The sequence below is a fragment of the Triticum aestivum genome, unplaced genomic scaffold (assembly GCF_018294505.1).
Source record: "Triticum aestivum cultivar Chinese Spring unplaced genomic scaffold, IWGSC CS RefSeq v2.1 scaffold2B_scf_652, whole genome shotgun sequence".
NCBI lineage: Eukaryota > Viridiplantae > Streptophyta > Magnoliopsida > Poales > Poaceae > Triticum > Triticum aestivum.
In genome coordinates this window covers 4,331-25,489 of record NW_025225085.1, presented here as the reverse complement: position 1 = coordinate 25,489, position 21,159 = coordinate 4,331, and the positions used below count along the sequence as shown (strand labels likewise).

At 41.7% G+C, this 21,159-nt stretch overlaps 2 protein-coding genes and 1 pseudogene across 3 annotated transcripts; 1 reads left to right on the top strand and 2 right to left on the bottom strand.

Annotated features, from left to right (window-relative positions):
• On the top strand, window positions 1-8,017 carry LOC123172041 (protein DA1-related 1; the record flags this gene model as incomplete). Of its 2 annotated transcripts, none has more annotated exon segments than XM_044589086.1 (12): window positions 1-123; window positions 1,085-1,238; window positions 2,963-3,053; window positions 3,736-3,943; window positions 4,767-4,887; window positions 4,962-5,045; window positions 5,353-5,472; window positions 5,591-5,803; window positions 5,894-5,956; window positions 6,042-6,157; window positions 6,538-6,596; window positions 7,459-8,017. In XM_044589086.1, coding segments are annotated over 11 exon segments (1,515 nt in total). In that variant the 3' UTR covers window positions 7,779-8,017.
• A 532-nt stretch (window positions 8,018-8,549) lies between these two features.
• Window positions 8,550-13,195, bottom strand: LOC123172042 (disease resistance protein RPM1-like). Its single transcript, XM_044589088.1, has 4 exons — window positions 12,959-13,195; window positions 12,722-12,878; window positions 9,062-11,938; window positions 8,550-8,959 (listed from the first exon to the last, which is right to left on the bottom strand). The coding sequence occupies exon 3, from the start codon at window positions 10,391-10,393 to the stop codon at window positions 9,080-9,082; it is 1,314 nt and encodes a 437-aa protein (XP_044445023.1). The 5' UTR covers window positions 10,394-11,938; window positions 12,722-12,878; window positions 12,959-13,195; the 3' UTR covers window positions 8,550-8,959; window positions 9,062-9,079.
• A 3,244-nt stretch (window positions 13,196-16,439) lies between these two features.
• Window positions 16,440-20,888, bottom strand: LOC123172043 (L-type lectin-domain containing receptor kinase IX.1-like; annotated as a pseudogene).
• Window positions 20,889-21,159: the final 271 nt, after the last annotated feature.

Genomic DNA, 21,159 nt, shown 5'->3' with positions numbered 1-21,159 from the left:
AGCGCCCGGCGCCGCCCGACGCGTCCCGCCGTCGCCGACGCCGGCTGCCCCCCCGCCCCACCGGATCGCTGCGCCGGCCGCCCCCGCCTCCCGCCCGCGGCCGCGGGCCCCCCGTCGCGCGAGGTCGATCTCGCTCGGTACCTTTCGTTTTCCTCCTGCTCGCCTAGTTTAACTGTCGGACTGCTCTATCCGCCTGCCTGCCTGCGTTCAGTACCTGTTTTTTTTAGCTATTTCGTTGTGCTGTGGAGACGACGAATGCTATGTAATCTGTCTAGTGGTCAGTAGCTTGTGCGGCCTGTGATCCAAATGCAGAAGCACGCTCCCTGCAATCTGTCAACATGCAGGGAACAAGTGGAACCACCCATGCTGGTTTCCTCCAATCCAAAAAGGGGAACACTAGTTTCCATATATACTCGCGCCGCACTCGTTTTCTGTTAATTGGTAGCCGTTACCGATTGGTCACCGTGCTGCTCCTCGTGTATTTGTTAACCAGCGGTCTCTTACTGCTCTTTGCGTGGCTCTGCTGCTCGGTCATCGCTACCCAGAGTAGAAAACAGGGGTTGGCATGATCTAGGGACACGCTGGGGTTTTCAGGTGGGGAGAATGAAAATCCCAGAGAAGGGATGATATCGCTTAGATGGGGAACTGCTGAATCCTGATTAAACATTTCTCTTACTGGCAAAGTGTTGAATTGCATCATGTATAATAGCAGCACATCCTTAAGTCCTGCTCTACAAGGTGTCATATAACATACCACCTACCTTCCTAAGCTTTAAGTTCTGACAGGATGCTGCTAGTGATAGAAAACTTAAGCTTTAAGAGTACCTTTTCATAAGTTGGATTGGCTTTGTGGGGATCCTTGCTTGACCGTTATCCATCACGCTAGCTATTTCTGTGACCTAGATGGTTATTTACTGGTTAGCTGGGTGAGGGCATTTTAAGCAGTTGTGCATTTTACAAGATAAGCGGTCTACACTAAGTTGACTAGCTTTGATGATTGTTTGCCATCCTTGAGCATTGATTCTGTCTCCCACAAATTGTAGCTACCGTTTCTGCGTGTCCTAACATTATCAGTTGATTGCAGATAACGGTGTTCCTTCGTTGCCATTTGGGAAAATATGGGTTGGTTGACCAAATTTTTTAGAGGTTCGACCCACAACATCTCGGAAGGGCGAGAACAAAGCAAGCCTGCAGAAGAGACAAGATGGAATGAACCCTCCACTTCCACTGTTGTGATTGTAAGTACTTCGGTGTGATACACTACCCTCTCAGCAAAAAGGGTTCAATGGTGTTCCAATGCGTGATGCACTACCCTTGCCATTTTATTTAACTGAATGGGCAAAGGAGACACGCATGAATTGAGCTTTACGGAAGCTCGAATGGCACCCATGTATATAGTAAAAGGATATTTCACTTTGCTGCGCACTCTGTTTATAAGTTATATGCCACTGTAATACATGTATAATTACCGTTTCCCAAATATGCTACATCTATATACTTATATGAAGTCTTGAGCACTCTTTTTTTATTAGTGGCCATTATGTCTATGGAAAAAGTTCCGAAATTACAGATAATCTCCCTCAAAACTGCAACTACCGTATTATCCTTATATAACAACAAGACTTACATCACTTCCATCACAGATTAATGAATGTTAAACCTTGTTACTGATGCAAGGAGCACGCATCAGGGGAGATACAAATCTATCCTTGACCAACCGCAATAGATGCTTCACCTTTAATCGTGTGATAGCTTGTGCAACTTAGATTGCAGCACCATGCCTTTGATGGAACTGGTGATTGCAAGTGGTGTTGTATTCAGGAGCGCCACACAGGTGCCGTTCGACTTGCTGGCATTGCCATTCACGGCTGCTGGTGTCGACAAACCAGATATCCCTGAGATGTGGTGTGCAATAGAGGCAGTGGACCCCGTCAGGCCCACTCCTTACGCTCTGCCCACGATAACAACTCTCGCACACCTCTGATGCTCACCATCTGCCCGATTTAGTGTTTTAAGGGGTCTGCAGGTTTATTATATATGTAGTTCTAGTACTTTGGACGTGCTTAAATGCAATTGCTCCTTGTTTTGTAACACATCATTACCATCAATGGAAGGCCAGCTTATTTGTCGTTTATCTGTCTCACTAAATGATATTAAGGCCCTGTTTGGTTCATAAGTCTTAGGACTTTTTTTAGTCCCAACTTATAAGTCCTAAGTCCCTAAAAAGCCCCTACCTGTTTGGTTTCTGGGACTTATAAGTCTCTATAAGACCATATTACAACTATAAGTCCCTATAAGTCCCTCATTGAGAGTCTTATTTCATAAGTCCCAAATGCCCACTTTAAGTCCCTATAAGTCCCTACTGTTTGGTTTAGATGGGACTTATAGGGACTTATTTAAGTCCCTAGACCAATAAGTCCCTGGAAACAAACACCCTCTAATTATTTTCCACCTGCCATTGATAAACGTACTTTGACTGAGACGCATCCATAAATATATGAACCAGCCAATTTCCTGAGTGTTTTTAAGGGGTCTGCAGATTTATATATGTAGTTCTAGTACTTTGGAGGTGCATAGATGCAATTGCCCCTTATTAAAACACATCATTACCATCAAAGGAAGGCCACCTTGTTTGTCGTTTATCTGTCTCACTAAATGATACTATCTCTGTTCACTAATATAAGACTGAACTGCCAAAGCGTCGTACATTAGTGGACAGAGGGTGTATTAATTATTTTCCATCTGCTGTTGGTAATTGTACTTTGACTGAGATGTATCCATAAATATGTGAACCAGCTAATTTCTGTGTGACTATACCTCTAAATTCTAGTTTGAGCGCTAATTAATTTGGAATATACCAAGCTTATATACTGTTATGTTGGTATTTGAAATTTAAGGTTCAAAGGAAATAAAAACCATGTCTTTGACTATGTAGCTGATCCAGTTTCCGCACTCGATGTAGGATCCCCTTTCGGAATTTGATAATGAGGATATTGACCGTGCTATAGCACTTTCTTTATTGGAAGAGGAACACAGAAAACCAAAGGAAACAGGTTAGTATTGTATCTATTACATGTGCTGCTGAAATGCTCATTGCCCAGAAGCGTGCTTTGTCATCGGTGTTTATCCTCTTATATTTTTCTTATGCCTTGATTTCTGCTGAGGTTCTACTACTACTACTACAAAAGTTTTTTGGGCTAGTTTATTGCAGATTATTCTTGGCATTTGTTGTTTCAGAGCTTGGCTATCTTTACCAATTTGCATGTTTGAATAAGAACGCACTCAGACTTACCTAGTTTTTAATGGACAAACTTTCTTATAGATGTCTTTGGACTATGGATGTAAGTAAAATCCAACAGAGCATAAATAATTCCATATTGTAATAAGGCACTTGGCTAATGTTTTTTCTTCTGGCAACTACTTGATCGATATAAGTAGTTTATTTCTCATATAATTTGGAGAAAATTGTGGTGCAAATTCTATTGCTCTAGATGTATCAATCAAAATTCCTGGGATAAACATTTGCATATATTCGTTACTATTGTTTTGGGCTGTGAGTTAGATCACTGAGGCATGACACCAATTGTCAGAGATAAAAATGATGTGTTGTTTGGATGTTCCTATCAAGCTATTCAAGCTCATTGTATTCTCCAGTCTTCCATTGCCTTATGACCGTACATTCGAAATGATATTTAGTTTGTAATACTTTCTTGTTTATTTGTTTTTTCCTTTTAGGAAAGGATCTGCATTTAGATGAGGATGAACAACTGGCAAGAGCTATTCAGGAAAGTTTGAATGTTGAATCACCCCCTCGTGCTCATGAAAATACCTCGCCCCCTCGTGCTCGTGAAAATAGTGCACACCCTCGTGCTCGGGAAAATGGCAGCGCCAACGGTGGCAATTCATATCAACAATTACCATTTATGTTTTCGTCTGGATTCAGGTTTGTATTAGTGTATTACTTTAGCATGCTAATATTTTATTTGTATGTTCTGTTTTGAGTTGATTGATGTGAAGTGACACACATTTGAACTGCTATGAGAATTAACCAGAAAGAAAGTATTATAAATAAAATCCAGATCCATAGAAGCTGTCTTCTAGACATACTATGATGTGAACATGTCATGTTGACGTTGGTAATTCATTCCCTGAATATCGTATTTGGATTTAGAGTTTGACATGATCATATCAGTGATAATGTGTATTGCGTGAGAACTTATAATTTGAGTCTGCATATCCGCTAGGAAGTTAAAAGGCCACCCCCCAACCCCCAACAATGTTTTCTGAAAAAAGAAGTGCAGCCTTAACAGTTTTTCTCTGAATTTTGAAATTTATGCATTTAACTTGTACAATTTTTCGGTCCTTCATACACGGATTCAAAATGTCCTCTAGAAAAAAAAAACAAACTGTGGTTTGAAATGGGGAGCTCCAGCATAGACGTGAAAGGAAAAACTCGTCAGACTTGATTTGCCACTGTCTTTATTCGATAAACCATTTCATGTGATTATTGAAGAGCAGAAAGATACCATAGGGTGCGATACTGTAAATTATATCTTCACATGAAGTGTCTTGGGTGTGTGAAATAGGCTGATGCTGTCAAAAGAAAAGAACAAGATACCTGGTAAAAAAACGAGAGTGTATAATTTGTTTCTTAAAGCATGCCAGGAGAATGTTGTGTTGGTCCAGAACACTCTGTGATTGCAAGCAATTATGGGAGTTATCTGTGCTCTGTGACTATTTGACGTTATATATGCTTCTTTTCTCAGGACATGTGCTGGATGTAACAATGAGATTGGCCATGGACGTTTTCTTAGTTGCATGGGAGCTGTTTGGCATCCAGAGTGCTTTTGCTGCCATGCTTGTAATCAGCCAATATATGACTATGAGGTAGCTCTTTGTTGTTTGGTGTACTAATTAAGCAGTTGCATTGATATATTGACCTTACCAACAAAAACATGCAGTTCTCCATGTCAGGAAACCATCCATACCATAAAACTTGTTACAAGGAGCGCTTTCACCCAAAATGTGATGTCTGCAAGCAATTTGTAAGAATCACTTCATTATCTTTTCTGATCCGTTTGCATAAGACGATTCACTTTGTTCTGCATTTTATATGGCAACCTTTGCCACCAAAAAATAAACTAATACTCCTCCAATCCAAAAATAATGTGTTTATTGGACGAAGTGATTTATTTTCTTTATGGTTGCAATGCTTCATCTGTCCTCATTTATTGCAATTCTGTAAGCCTGGAAGCATGTATACAGTGACAAAATTCTAAATATCTAGTTTAAGTTTTTGTTTACCGTCTTTGATTTTGGTTTTTATGCACCATCTTGTGGTTCCTTGTTCAGATTCCTACAAATATGAACGGCCTTATCGAATATAGGGCACATCCTTTTTGGTTACAAAAATACTGTCCATCACATGAGGTGGATGGTACTCCAAGATGCTGTAGTTGTGAAAGAATGGAGGTATGTTCAGTTATCTTGTTTGCTTCAAGAATTTTGATCTTGGGCATACTTGGTTAGATAAGTTGCCATCTCCTAATTTTGGCTCAGTTCATTCCAATATGGTTCATTTACTTATCAGCCAAGGGAATCAAGATATGTATTGCTTGATGATGGTCGTAAGCTCTGCCTGGAGTGCCTTGACTCTGCAGTAATGGATACAAATGAGTGCCAGCCTCTTTACCTCGAAATACAGGAATTTTATGAAGGTCTCAATATGAAAGTGGAACAACAGGTTCCTCTGCTTCTTGTAGAAAGACAGGCTCTAAATGAGGCCATGGAGGGAGAGAAAACTGTATGTTGGTTATGCTGAACTGAACCACCATTAATTCTTCAGTTTCCTCTATCCTACTAGTTGTAATTATTTTGTTTCTGTGGAAACTAGGGACACCACCACCTTCCTGAAACAAGAGGTTTGTGCCTATCAGAAGAGCAGACTGTTAGCACGGTGAGAACTGTTCCAAACACAAGATAACTGGTTCTTTCATCATTTGTTCTGCTGGGTTCTGACTACGTGTCAATATTATTTTCAGATATTGAGAAGACCAAGAATGACTGGAAACAAAATTATGGAAATGATAACAGAGCCGTATAGGTTGACACGGCGGTGCGAAGTGACTGCAATTCTCATTCTGTATGGTCTCCCAAGGTAAAAGCATTAATTTTCTGCTTCATAATGTCAGAATTGTCCCTGTAAAGAAATAACAATGTCAAAATCAACAGCTTCCAGTTGAAAAGCAATAGAAACAGTTACTAATATAGTTCTGCTTCAACTGATTTAGTATATTGTTCCTTTTGTGTTGTCAAAGAAGATATGAATTAATGGATAATTTGAAGATATTCTGGGCTACGAGTTTAATCAAGGGAACTAATGAGCAAAACCATTATGTTGTGCTTCATCAATGGATATTCTCCTGTTACTTAAAGAATCGCTCTCTCATGATCTGCATCTTTTGTTGTTCGAACCTGATGAACTCTGAATGTGTTTCTATGACTTTGCGAGTCTCTAATAAGTTCTTGTTCTTGCAGATTGTTGACAGGTTCAATTTTAGCTCATGAGATGATGCATGCATGGTTGCGACTTAAAGGTTGTCTTTCATTCTTCTGGTATTTAGATATTGTGTTGGTAATAAGATATGATACTGACTCGTAGTGCATGAAAGTCGGAGAGTCAGAAATAACTTGCTAAATACCACGTCTTCGCTCTCACTAAACAATTTTTTAAGCTAATCAACAGGGGGAGAGTGAGTTCCCGCCTGAATCACTAAAACAGTTTAGCAACAGCCATTGAAGTGGTATTAAATTGTACTGTTATGAGTCAATGGAGACCTGGTCTTTAATATTATGCACTTTATCGCTAATTATGCTCTACTGGGTGTTACATGAGTTCTATTTAAGCATGTACTAGTAGATTTTGTAATGAATCTGCTAGTGCTTTGCTCACAGTAAAGACTAAAGGTCTCGTTTCAAAATTTTTACCAGAAGTTGCGATTCTCTTTTTGTTTAGCAAGCTTGTACAAGCCTGGTGAGGGATGACAAAGAGTTTTCCTGCCAGGGCCAGAATCTCACATTCTGCCGCGGCAACTGAACTTAGAACCAAGAATTAGCAACTGAATTTAATGAACTCCTCACTTAGATCTTCAGGGCTTGAAGTAGTGTTATCTTGCTATGAGACTTTGTACAACCTGCTGGTAATCCCATTCAAGAAATCAATAATCACAAGTATATTAGCAATGACAAGACAATCAACACTAATTTATCTACCAAGAAAAGTTTGCATCAGCTTATTATACCATTTATAAGTATCTACTCCCTCCATCTCATAATGTAAGACGTTTTTTGACACTACACTAGAGTCAAAAAACGTCTTACATTATGGGACGGAGGGAGTACTGTCTAATGGAATAATGAAGATGGACATTCCATGCTAATGAGTACGTGCATTCACAGGATACCGCACTCTCAGTCCAGATATAGAAGAGGGCATATGCCAAGTCCTCGCCCACCTGTGGATCGAGTCGGAGATCATGGCAGGATCAGGCAGCAACGCCGCGTCGACATCCTCATCCTCTTCGTCGTCCGCATCGTCGAAGAAGGGCGGAAGGTCTCAGTTCGAGCGGAAGCTCGGCGACTTCTTCAAGCACCAGATCGAGTCGGACACCTCCGTTGCCTACGGGGACGGTTTCAGGGCTGGGAACCGGGTTGTTCAGCAGTACGGCCTGAAGCGCACCCTCGAGCACATCCGGCTGACAGGGACATTGCCGTTCTGAGAATGTCAGAGATGCACCTTTCTGCGGAAGTTATATACCGATTTGTTGTCGAGAGTCCGTTTACAGGAAAGAGAAAATGAATTTTGAAATGCACAAATTGTACAAACGTGTGGCTGATATTTTTTCTTGGAAGGGCTGAGCACAGTATATTATTAGAGATGCATCGAGGTGGCTTGCCCTGACCAATCTGTTGTATTGAGGGAGATCAAAAATGGAAATGGAAACAGTGGTATTTCTTATGCGACGATAAAGTTAATAAGGAAAAGTACACTCCGTATATATGTCGTGGCCTCGAGGGTGATATTTGCGCGTCATCTTTTAAAAAGGCGGAATATACATGTATCTTGTAATGTTAAAAAGGCGGAAAAAAGATAAGGCTATCTTGGGTAACTATTTGTCCCCTCTACAGCCTACCCAATAGATAAATAGTGTTAAGCGTCCCTGGTCACCTGGCAATGTCCTATTCTGTAACTTGATACTACGTACTCCCTCCGTCCCAAAATTCTTTTCTTAGGTTTGTCTAATACTCTTGTCAGGATTCTGCAATCTTAGCAACAACCGGAATTGGTCGTCATTGCAAACTACTAGTAGTTGATTGTCACTCATTTGTATAGCTAGGCTGAAGGTTTTTTCACATGAAAATTGCAATTATGGAACTCTATTCCTCCTCATCGTCATCAATGCCATTTTACTCCCTCCGTTCCAAAATAGATGACTCAACTTTGTACTAACTTTAAATATAATAAATGCTATACACAAGGAAAATTCTTACACAAATGGTTTATTTATTTAACAGGCATGACTGGAACATACAGTATCGATTAAAGTTTACAAGCCCACACGGATAGAATACACACAATAGTTGGGCGCACAAATTCACGCAAATGGTTTAGTTATTCAACACGCACGGCCGGAATAGACAGTACCGATCATAGTTTACAAGCTCACATGAATAGAATACACACAATAGTTGAACGCATTAACGCGTAAAAAGTGATCGAGTAATTCAGTCTTGCGACACAAGCAGGATGTGTCTTGTTATTTCAACGCCACAGACGAAATCAGTAGGAACTCTGAATATCACACTTCACAAGCAACCAATATAGCAGCCCAGTCTTGTAGAGCAGCAGTAGAACAGATATCGAACCGAGGCGCATATATCTTCCTTTTTCTATGGCGGCCTACATAACCAGCAAGGTGTTCAGTGCACTAATTAACATGCTGAGAGTGATATAAGTGATAAACTGATAATGCTATTTCACAGTCGAGAGGGATCAACTTACATGCAAGTTATGGGAGGATCACCGGTCGTCATCGTCGTCGTCGTCGCGGAGAGTGTGTTGCCATTGCGTACAAACAAGTTGAGGACATTGGTACAACAACTTGAGGAAGTCGCGGGTAATTTGGAAGAAGCCTAGATACTGGAGGGGCATGAGAAACTCAAGGCCAGGTGGGACCTCCGCCATGCTGTTTAGGCTGCCTAACGTAAATGATTCCAGGGTCGCCATGGCACCTAGCTTTATCTCTAGTCGCTTCAGGTTAGGCATGTCTCTTAGAGAGAGATGCTTCAGGTTGGGAAACCATCCCGTGAGAAACGTCAGCTTCTCTCCATTGTATGCTCTAAAGAAGTGAAGAACTGTCAAATTCACCAACTGGGAAAGGGATGGCAAAGGGTCTTCTCTCAACTGCGACCAAGACAGGCGTAGTGAATACATGTTCTGCTCCACACCTTGAAAGAGAGTAGACCCCCTCGAAAGTGTCCCTTCCGGCAATCTTCCGTTCAACCTTAACTTTTGCAGGCTAGTCGGGAGGGTGTTCAACATGAGAACTTCATTCTTGTCACTTGCACCCACATATAGGTAGGACAAAAATGGCATCTGCACCAGAGACTCGTGGAGGTGTTCACAGTAGATTCCCTTCACATTGCATATCTTCAAGCTTCTGAGTTGCCTTAGCTCCACTAGTTGCTTAATGGATTCATCTTGCACTTCCAACGCTTGTAGAGTCTGCAGGTTTGTTAGGTTCCCAAGCCCAATGGGGATGCATACACCACTGCTAAGTCCAAAGTCTCGTCCTGACACAGTTTCTTTCTCAGCAAACAAGTGCCTAAGCTTCTTCAACTTGACAATCCCTCTAGGCAACTCATGTATGTCAGATCTACAGAGGTCCAGTGTCAACAGATTCAAAAGCTTCTCGATGGATTTTGGGAGATACCTCACTTTTGAATCCCGCAAGCCCAAATGGCGGAGATTAAAAAGATCACCAATAGCATCGGGAATCTTCTCGATAGGTAGGCCAGTTAATTCTAGCACTGTCATATATCTTGAATTCTCAGATATTAGAGGTAGCAGGGTTAATGGCGGCATGCTTTTGTCCAGTGTAATGAAAGTTCGAAGTCCATGTATGCTAGAAAATGAATGATGAATATCCTTCTTTAGTTTGTGCACTACCAATCTCCGTCCATCCCTATGAAGAGTACCCCCGCATATATAATCCTCAGATTTAACACCAAAACGATAGTTCTGGCACAAATCAACTGCCAATTCACGTATGATATCATGCATTCTGAATCTTTTCATCCTACCAAATGCATTCCTGCGAACAAGTTGTAGCATGTTCCTGTTAACCAACTCCTTCAGATAACCTTCTGCCACTTCTTCTAATGTGCTTACACCCCTCTCCACGATGAACCCCTCCGCCGTCCATAACCGTACAAGAGTTTTTCTGCGAAAAAGATAGTCTTCTGGAAATAGGCTGCAGTACAGGAAACAACTCTTCAAGTATGTTGGAAGGTAGATATAGCTCAGATGCAACACATTCCTTATGTGGTCGAGCCTTGAGTTATTAAGTATCTCCCAACTCAATTGGTCATTTATTCTTTTCCATTCTTCAACGGTTTTCTCACGCACATGCAAGAGGCTGCCAACTGACACAATAGCAAGAGGCAATCCTTTGCACTTGCTAAGTATTTCCTCGGACAAAAGCCTCAACTCCTCAGGACAGTGATGGTTTGTTTCTTTTGGAAAAGATTTCTTACAAAAAAGATCCCAAGCCTTGTCTTCTGGTAAAGGTTCAAGTGTTAATATGTGTCCTTGAGAAGCAAGTGCGGCAACATCACCCTGCCGTGTTGTGATTATCAATCTGCTTCACTTACCATTACAAACAAGTGACCTAGACAGGTCTTCAAATGCATCTGGAGTCCAAACATCATCTAATATGATCAAATACTTCATTTGCCCTAGATACCTCTTCAATGTCTCTTCAAGGCTTGTGATATCCATCGCTGCAATGTTTGATGGACCACTGACTTCATTTTTGAATAATTCCTTGATTATATTCCTCAAGACATCTTCTCTAGAATAAGTTTGAGAGATGGAGACCCATGCATGGCACTGAAATTTCTCTCTCTCTTTCCTATAGACATTTGATGCTAAAGCTGTTTTGCCCAGCCCACCCATTCCTATCAGTGTTATCAGGGAACGTTCCACATCGTCACTTCCCAACCATTGCTCAAGTTTTCCTCTATTTTCATCCACCCCAACTAGATCTTCGTCATCAAGGGAACGTGAGATGTTTGCTAGATCTTGAGACTTCTTGACCATGTAATTCAAGCTGCCAGTATCTTCATTGTTTATCATGGGAACCCATCGGTATTTCATCTCTGACAGGTGTGCAAGGTCTTTCTCTATTTCCTTCACTTTGGAAGATATCTGATTCAAGGAAAGCAGAGATCTTGGTTTTCTAAGCCCTTTCTTCAGGTAGAAGCAACACCCAGTATCATGTTCCCGGCCAACTTGATACATGTACTCATCCACCATATCCTCCATCGCATGTGCTACCTTCCGCACCTCATCCAACCAGCCCTCATACACTTGATTGTGGCGGTTTCGAATGTCCATTTGACATAGAACATCATGAATTATACGAAGCTCCCTAACAACGCGGCCCATGCTGCCCTGTAGCTCTATTAGTTGGGTCCCATACTTGGAAAAATGAGCACTCGCCTGATTTGCTGCTCCATTTGCTACGGCGATTACCATCTTTTCAATGACTAGAAGAAGAACAATTTCAGCCATTACTTTCTCTCGGAGAGTTGCTAATGCCTCACTGTTGGTTGGAGGCCTAGGTGCATATTTTCCTCACTGTCTCTAGGTGACCATCTGCATAATAAAGCGATAGCTGCATTAATTTAACTATTTTCATATATTTTAATAATAGCAAGCACGTGCCAAAAACTTTGCAGGAACAGCTGAAAAGTGAAATTAAGTAGAACCTCACAAATTAAGCAACCCTCTTACTTCATATTTATACCCACAAACAATAAGAGTTATTTTACGGTACATCTTACTACAGATTTTAAGGTGTAGTATATAACTGATCCAATAGTAATTATGGTTGGATCCAATAGTAATTATGTTGGACCCAAAGTTTGTCTCAAGGAGGGTTTGGTAATTTCGTATTTTCTAACAATGACTGGTTGTGGTAGATTTGTCCTTCCATCTGTAATCAATCCTAATTAATTTGTTCCCCACAACAAATGCTAATGAATCCGTAGTAAACTCTAATTAATCATTCGTATTAATTATTCGCATCTTCATGGGACTACTGCAAACGAGTCTACTATATCAGTAAGCTCCTTAGGATTGGTAGCCTCTCATTTAATTGATGGCATTGGTTTTGGATTGGGTTTCTAATTTTGATCGAATTCTGGTAGTTTTTTTGTGAAACACTCAACAAATCATGTGCTAATTAACAGGTTAAATGTGGCTATAATTAAAATCGAATTGATGCATGAGTAGGGAGATTTGAAGGTGAAATTCCGAGGAATCGGTGCTATCGTTTCAACATCATTAGGGAATCAACCATCAAAATTCGAGATTTCAACAACTAGCTAGAGTATATATATCCTTCTTTCAAAACAGAATGGGAACACAAGATCCTACCTTCTCCTGTGCCACGGGTGACAGGCTGAGGTGAAGGTGAGGCGGGGTATGCGGTCCGGCGGCACTTTGCAGGAGGCGAAGCGGAGAAGGGACACGTCGACTTCGCAGTCTTCTCGGATTTGTCAGAGGTACCAGACGCTTGTAGCTTTCCGGTGGCCTGCTAGAACTGCTCACTAAATTTGCAGCAAACAGCAGACGGTACAGCACTGAACTGAATCTGTCGTCGGTGGTACGTACCTTGTTCTTATGTGCCGATCAGATCCCCAAGCTCTTGCTTCCCCGAAGATGCGCAATCCTCTTAGAGTTTACACTTGCATCTGCATCGTACATGGTGGACGTTGGTGCCTTGGTGGTCTATAGACGCCTGCTAGCTATAGCCTAGTTGTGCTGGTTTTGGTTACTTGAGCGTACGTATGTAGCATTGATTTGACTTTTCTCCCAGCAACTAGCCCAATAATTGAGTTTATTAAATTGATAGCTTGAGAGTGGTTTCAACAAAAATGGCGTACCTACCGGCAAGTTGGTGCTAATTAAAAGACAAATTGAGGAGTATTTGGGTCAAGCACGAAAATGACAATTGGTGGCAGTGTCTTCACTACAAACAATTGTCGACTTATAGCATGTAGTATCTCTTGCAAAAATAAAACAAGATAGTTACATACTCCCTCTGCAAATAAATATAGGAGCATTTAGATCACTAGTGATCTAAACGCTCTTATATTTTTTTACAGAGGGAGAACTATATATTCACCCCTCAAATTATTGTTAAGACATTTATTTATTGACGTCGAATTGATCAAGTAAATTTGTCCCCCAGAGAAAAGTACTAAACAATCTGCAATACATGCTCATAATTAATCTTGATGCTGACTTTTTTCTGCCAAAAAGTCACCAACATGTCCGTTCAAATATCAAACGACGTACTCAGGCACCACACAGATACATACAATTCATATGTTAATTAAGTGTTAAGCATCATTCGGCAAAAAAGAAAATGCTAAGCGTCCATGGCCATATACTAACGTTCTTTTCTTTAACTAGCTAGCAAAGTGGCCCTCACAAATGCGAGTGCATCATCTTTAGTGCAACAAAAGTGAGTATGATGCAAATTTACAAGATGAATATAGAAAAAAAATGTTGCGCGCAGGCACCATGCATCTATATTTTCTTTTTAATGCAATTTCTTGAGTGAGGCAGAAGTTATGGTTTGACAATACAAAATCATATAATATTATTCATTTTATGTTAGAATGTCATTTTTTCTAAACCGTAACAAATATATAGGAATTCTTGAAATCTCAAAACATACAACACGGTAAGAAGCTCTATATAGCTCATTTTCTATGAAAATCATTGTTTCTACACCTACATAAATCTGAAAAAAAAATGTACATATACATATATGTGTAGTATGTACATACGTAATTTCATCAATATATATTATCATATGTGCAGTATCTTCTCCGGAGAATCGTCGGAGAAGATGCGACGATCTCCTTTCAGAGTTTACACTTGCAAACATGCCCACGCGTCCATGGTGGCTAAGTTGTGCGCTGCTAGCTTGCTAGCTGGTTGCCTCAACGTATGTAGCATATTGCTGTGGCCTTCATTTTCTCCTAAAAACCAGTAACGCAATGACTGAGTCTAGTTTGGCATCTTCGGAGAACACGACTTACCACCTACCGGCAAGTTGTGTGGTGTTAGAGACAAGGAAGACTTGGTGGGTATGTGAGTCAAGCACGGCAATGGGAAGCATCTTCGGGTACAAACAAATCGACGTCCTATTCTGTGCTCCCTGCGGTTCACAAAAAAGTGTCACTTTTTACGTATATAGTAAGTTAAAACATTAAATACTTTGGCCATCCATATCGTTTTTACTATCTAGTATAGATCAGAAACTTAAAAAAAAAATCAGGTGCATAGATTTGTCTCGAGAAGTATTCTTGAAATATCATTTGTGTTGGTTGGCCGTTATACATATGTTGCAGCATAAGCCAGTGGCTGAAGACTCAGATTACATCTTAAAGACATTGTCCATGCCCACACAATCTTTATTCCCCCCCTTGAGTTAGACGATCCAAAATGTAAGACCATCTAGAACTTTACTGGTCAAAACATTTCTAAGTGTGATCTTCTATATGGAAAAATAATTAGTAACCTTGAAAATAAAAGAACAGTGCCACCTACATTATTCAATACATGGAAATTCTGCGCCAAAGCATACTAGTTTGCCGCCTCCTCACGCAGCCGCCTCTTCCCTAAACAAAGTTTAGTGGTCCTCTACCTCCCGTCGGCACTGCAGCCGTTCTGCCTTGTCTCCGGCGGTCTTAGGGCCACGAGGGAACGGTGGATCCCGGCCTTTGCCGGAGGGAGGGCTATGTTTTTAGATGTTTCTTCGTGTTCTGTCAAGGTCTGTGTCTTGTTCGGGAAGGTGAGACGATGACAGTCCCTGAAGACGGAATAAGGTTTTAATTACCTACAAATGGATTTAATTACTTAAATATAGCTAACGTACCTCGAAAGATGCCAATTTTTACATGGATCATGTAACGGTATCGACTAAGTATTTAAAAAAAATCAAGGCCAAAGGATGAAGCAGCAGTCGAATTGCCTGCAAAGGTGACATGTTTTCTCTCGAAACCACGATTCTTCCTTGGATAACTTGATGTTTGGGGTTGAGTCAATCTTGGTATCATCATGTTTGAAATTCCTCCCCTTGTCCTGGACAAAGCCTAACATAGACTAAAGATCACACATAGCATTTTCAAGCTAATTTTACAACCTTTTCCATGCATTTGCAGGGGCCATGTGTCGAAACCATATGTTGTCATGGCAAAAAGTGTAATTAAGACTGCCTTAAATGAAAGGTGCTCAACATAAAAATTATTCGCCTTGTCAAAATGAAAAGCTTTGATTTTTGGATCATCTTTATCCGAGGTCGTATGGAATCTCGACAGCCAAAACATTGCAGCGCAGCGAATACCCATTTTTATTGAGTGTATCACTCAGAAAAGACACCCTTTTGCTGAGTGTAGCGCTCGGGAATTATCTTTTTTGCCCAGTGTTTTGTCCACGACACTCCGGAAAGCTCCGGTTACCGAGTTTCGCTTTTTGCCTAGTATTTTTCCGATGACACTTGGCAAAGACATTTTGCCGATTCCCGGACGAAATGCACTCGGCACAGACTGTGACACTCGGCAAAAATGAATTTCCGAGTAGTGATTGTAGAAGAGTTGGCAACTAGATTTTTGTTTTTATTTGCCACATTTTGTAGGTACTTCCTGTTTAGGTAATTTATTTTAATTTCGTTTTTGGATCATGGAAATTTGCTATGCTTTTTTCTACAAACTTATTTCTCTAATTTTGTCATGTGAACAGAAGAACCATTTTTGTTTTCAAAATTTGTCATTTTTTTTAAAGGCCTAGTAGAAATCGTCCAGCCTAGTAGAAGTCGGGGGCAGGGCTCGTATTGGTCGTCATGACCTGGTTCGCTGGTTCTACCCCCCACCCCCATGGGGAACCAGTAGTTCGCTGCAGGTAAACCCCCCAGCCGACGTCCCCAGCTATTCCTGTCCTTAATTTTTGTTTTGAAAACTTAGGAATATGACTATTTATTGCATTGCAGCAACTCGACCTCTTAAAAAATTATATGAGAGTTGCATGCTTTCTTGACGCAGGAAGTAAGAAAAGGAGATGACCGAGTCCCATTACTGAGTTAACCAAGTTTATTAAACCAATATGAATGCAAACAAGACCACACGTACGATGTATCTGCCACATAACCTCTTATTACATCCATATCTATATATCAGCAAACAAACATGAATGCAAAGCAAATGCATACACACAGTGTGTTACACGTAACTCTATATTACGTCCATACAACATATGGCCAATCCGGCATGAATGTAAACCCATACCAACATGACGCTTATTGGAACACATTAAGTAGATGAGAGAAGCAACTATGCAATGCATTATTGACCCCCAGAAGTCATGCATGCCGCTCACCAAAAGGGTTTTCATCTGACGGAGGTGCTTGCGGGCCGGAGCTACTAGTAGTGTAGGTATCTTGTTGCATTGTGGAGGGCACCGAAGTAGTGTTCAACAAGTCATTAAGGTCAGGCAACGACACACCACGTTCGAGGACCTCCATTGCTTCCTGACTGGTAGGCCTCTTCCTACTGTCAGGAAGAGAACACCAGAGCCCTAGGATAGCCACACGCTCCAGCTGGCTCATGTCCAAGTCGCCACAGCCATATAGCCTATCATCTGCAGCTTCCAGCACCCTGCCCCTTACATACAGATCCCAGACTTGCTCCCTGGACTTCCGTGTGCACGTGATGTCCAGCAGGACGATCCCGAAGCTATAGACGTCTGAGCTAAGGTTGAACTTGACTTTCCCTGATTTCCTGCACTGTGGATCTATGTACCCTTCCGTCCCAACAGCGGTCGTCACTAGCGTCGCATTGTCCTGGTTGCCGATCCTCGACAGCCCAAAGTCAGCAAGCTTGGCGTTGAAGTTGTTGTCTAGGAGAATGTTGGCTGGTTTGATGTCTCTGTGCAGAATGTACGGGGAGCAGTCATGGTGGAGGTAAACAAGAGCAGAGCCAATATCTTTAGCGATTTGGTACCTGCAAGACATACATAGTTAAATACATGAGTTCATGAATATGCTACAATGTTAATAATTAACAACATTAATCATCACAAAATAAATAAATAAGCTGCACATGTATGGATATCAAAGTTTTAAATAGCAGGCTATAGCTCCGCGGTTTGAGCAGGGAGCCGCTAAATGAGCAGTTATAGGATTCGTGTACAATTATCTGAAATAGCCAGGTATAGCCTCGCTATAGCTGATTTGGAAGACCGTCACTATTTAGAACAATGATGGATATTGTATAGTACCTTGTTGGCCACTGTATCACTTGCTCATTCTCGTGTAGGTGGTGTTCCAGATTGCCATTAGGCACCAGCTCATAGACAAGGAAGAGTTCTTCATCCTTCTTCTTCCTGCAGCACCAGCACATAAAATCGAGCATGTTTCGGTTACTATCCTTGCAGCACCAACCTTTCAGTTTGACGAGATTCTTGTGCTTTGCTTCACTAATGGTGTTCATCTCCGCGAAGAAGTCCATATTTCCTCCCCTTGTCTCATTCAAGATCTTCTTTACAGCCACCTCACCGCTGTATGATTCTTTCGAGTTTGAGTTCGATGACGCACCCGAATCCTTGGAGGATGATGAACATGATTCCTTGGAGGACATACCGCCTGATTCTGAGCACCCGATGATGATCCCTTGGAGAATGTACCCCTGTAGACTTCTCCAAAGGCACCTCTCCCAATAACCCTCTCCTTAGAGAAGTTGTCTGTTGCAGAAGCCAGCTCGCGGTATTCGAACCGTTTGGGTCCTCCAGTTCGTGCCTCATGGCTTGTGCTCCTTGTCCACTTGAAACATGCAATGATACACCACACCATAACCACCAATGCTACAACTCCTCCAAGCGACCCTCCAACAACTGCAGCCTTCATGTCATGATCTACATGCACAGAAATAACACTAGTAGTTAATTGTATTAATTCATGTGTCCAAGTTAACTTTCTCTCCTAGCAGGCAGAGTTTAAGTACAATGAGGGTATTTGGTGCTTATGTGCATCTGGTACTACCACGGAGGTATAAGCATCTAAGCCTATTCATAGTTATGATCTTTATATAAGCATATTATCATCTTTTCCTAGTAGGGCGAGTTGAAGGACCATGTCATGCATATAGGTAATATATATTTGTCATAATCATATACTATCTTGGAGCTATAATTATATAATAGTCATTGTGAGCTATAAGCATATTAGCATAATTTCCTAGCTGGCCAAGTTAAAGGACCATGGTGATGGGTATCTTATGGTGTAACCATCGGATATTGTCATGGAGCTACAACTTGATTAATCATTGTGAGCAATAAGCATATTAGCATCTGTTGCTAGCATGCCAGAGTTGAAGGACCATGAGAGTATCCTAGCTAGAAGCATATTAATTTATGTGAAATATAAGCATAGCATCGCCTTTTCCTAGTTTGCTAAGTTTATGGATAAGCATCAGAGCCTTTCATTTTGAGCTATAAGGATATATGCATACTAATTGTTGTGATCTATAAGCATATTAGCACCTTCTGCTAGAGGGCCTAGATGAAAGAAGCATCAGATACTGCCATGGATCTATAATCATACAAATAGATGTGAGCTATAAGCATATTAGTACCTTCTGCTAGCGTGCCTAGTTGAAGGAAGCATCAGATACCACCGTGGAGCTATAAGGATACTTATCGATGTGAGCTCTAAGACCTCTTACAGTGAGTAGTTCCGCGCATATGATACCCTTAATGCATAGTATCATGTCTTGATATTTTAGATGACCTTACTTTCTATTTTTTATGACTCAAACTAGCACCTTATACTTATTACGCTATGCTATCAATTACTCCCTCCGTTTCAAAATAGATGACCCAACTTTATACTAACTTTGTACTAATGTTAGTATAAAGTTGAGTCATTTATTTTGGAACGGAGGGAGTATATGATAACGGCATCATCTCTTTCCTCATTTAGTATTATTTCATGCCAGCAATATAGCTGGTTAACATTGCATGAGGTTTGCATGATGAGGTCACCCGTCCCGTACAGAACTTTTGGTTCTTCCCGAAACTACCCAATCTGACGATACCCTATGATACTCCATTGTGGGAGGTCTAAGCATATTTAGCATTTTTTGCCGACAGGCCAAGTTGAAGGAACACAACAGTAATGAGACATAAGCATATTATTGGAAGAAATAATTATACTTAGGCCTTAAAAGGATAAGCATAAGATGCCTTTCATGTGGACCTATAAGCTTATAAGAACATTAATTAATCTTTTACTTTTTTAGACGATATTAATCTTTTGCTAGGGGGCCTAGTTGATGGAAGCGTCAGAATATCGACATGAGATCTAAGCATATTAGCATCTTTTACTAACATGCGGAGTTGAAGCCTTGAAGGACCATGTTAGTACTTGATGTATGGCAAATTTTAGCATGCTCACTCTTACCTAGGTAAGAGTACATATATAATAGATCTGAGCCATTGACTTGAGTACATAATAGATCTGAGCCAAGACTTGATTAACTAGTGGAATAAGTAATGTCTCTTGGAATACTAAATTAGTATCTTTTCGTGGCAGTTGCCTTGAAGAAATAACGAATAAGTAACCACCTTTGTGAGGCGGAGCAAGTGAGGAGTTGAATGACCATGAGAGTATCTGATGCAGCTCCATGTCTTTGCCTGTGGCTGCAGAGAACCCTATGGCAACCTGAGGCGGGAGCAAGGTGGTGACTGGATCGGGTAATTGCGTGCTGACCTGAACAGGGGCAATGTAAGTATGGTCATCAAAGTGCAGGTTGGCTACCAGCATCCGGGTGGTGTTGTCAAAGGTGACGGTGGCCGTCATGGAGCCATTGAGGCTGAAGCTATCTAGTACTGTCGTGTTCACCGAGTCCATGACGGAGCTGATGTCGATGCCGATATGGTCGTAGGTGGTGTTGGGGTCCCAGGAGTTGTTGAAGGTGTCGAACTCCACGGCGATGAACCGGTCGTTCCCGAAGGCGGTCCGGCTCTTGCCGTCGCCATCCGGCATGATGCCTAGATTTCCCCCACCCGAGTTCAGCGGCATCGTGGACGGGTAACAGCCAAGGAAGAAAGTCATGCCGTCCCCCTTGTAGTTCATAGTATAGTCGTCGATGAGGATCGCGAAGGTGAACCGCGCCTGGAAGCTGGCCACCTCACCGGTGACGTTGTCGTAGAACGGCACGGGGTGCCCGTAGGACACCCGTCCCGTGCAAAACTTTGGGTTCTTCCCGAAAGTGTTGCAGGTGAGGTCAACCAGGTCGCCGTGCATGGTTGCGTCACCCTCGAACCTAAGGTCTTCTAAGCGGTAGGTGGATGCGTTGGAGAAATCAAAGCTGAATGAGAAGGGGGACGGGGTGGCTGTGGCGGGAGTGGGGGCGGGAGCAGAGGCGTCATCGAGATAATCCCCCACACAGATGTGCAGTAAAGAAACAAAAATGAGAAGGAGGAAGAGGAGGAGGAGCGGCGCGTTGCTGCTTCTTGCAGTTGCAAGCGAGCTCATGATGACCACAGTGGTAGTGATGAGCTAGGCATCACCACATTTATACAGAGGAAAAGAGAACAAGACTGCTCTCCTAGTAGTGACATTGCATCATGGAAGGAGGATAGGAACCATACTCGGCTAGCATAGCATATTTTGGTTCCCTTTGTGAGTGGACAGAAATTCATGCACGGTGCCATCACCTCCAAAGGGAGAATCGTCCGACTGGACTGTCACTTAGAGGAGCTTTGTTTGGACGAGGAGGAATCGGGCTAGGACCCTCTAACGGCAC

What these genes read in the sequence shown, in the direction of transcription:
- LOC123172042 (XM_044589088.1), bottom strand. Translation starts at nt 10,393, where the DNA reads ATGCTACAACTTGTTCGCAGGAATGCATTTGGTAGGATGAAAAGATTC.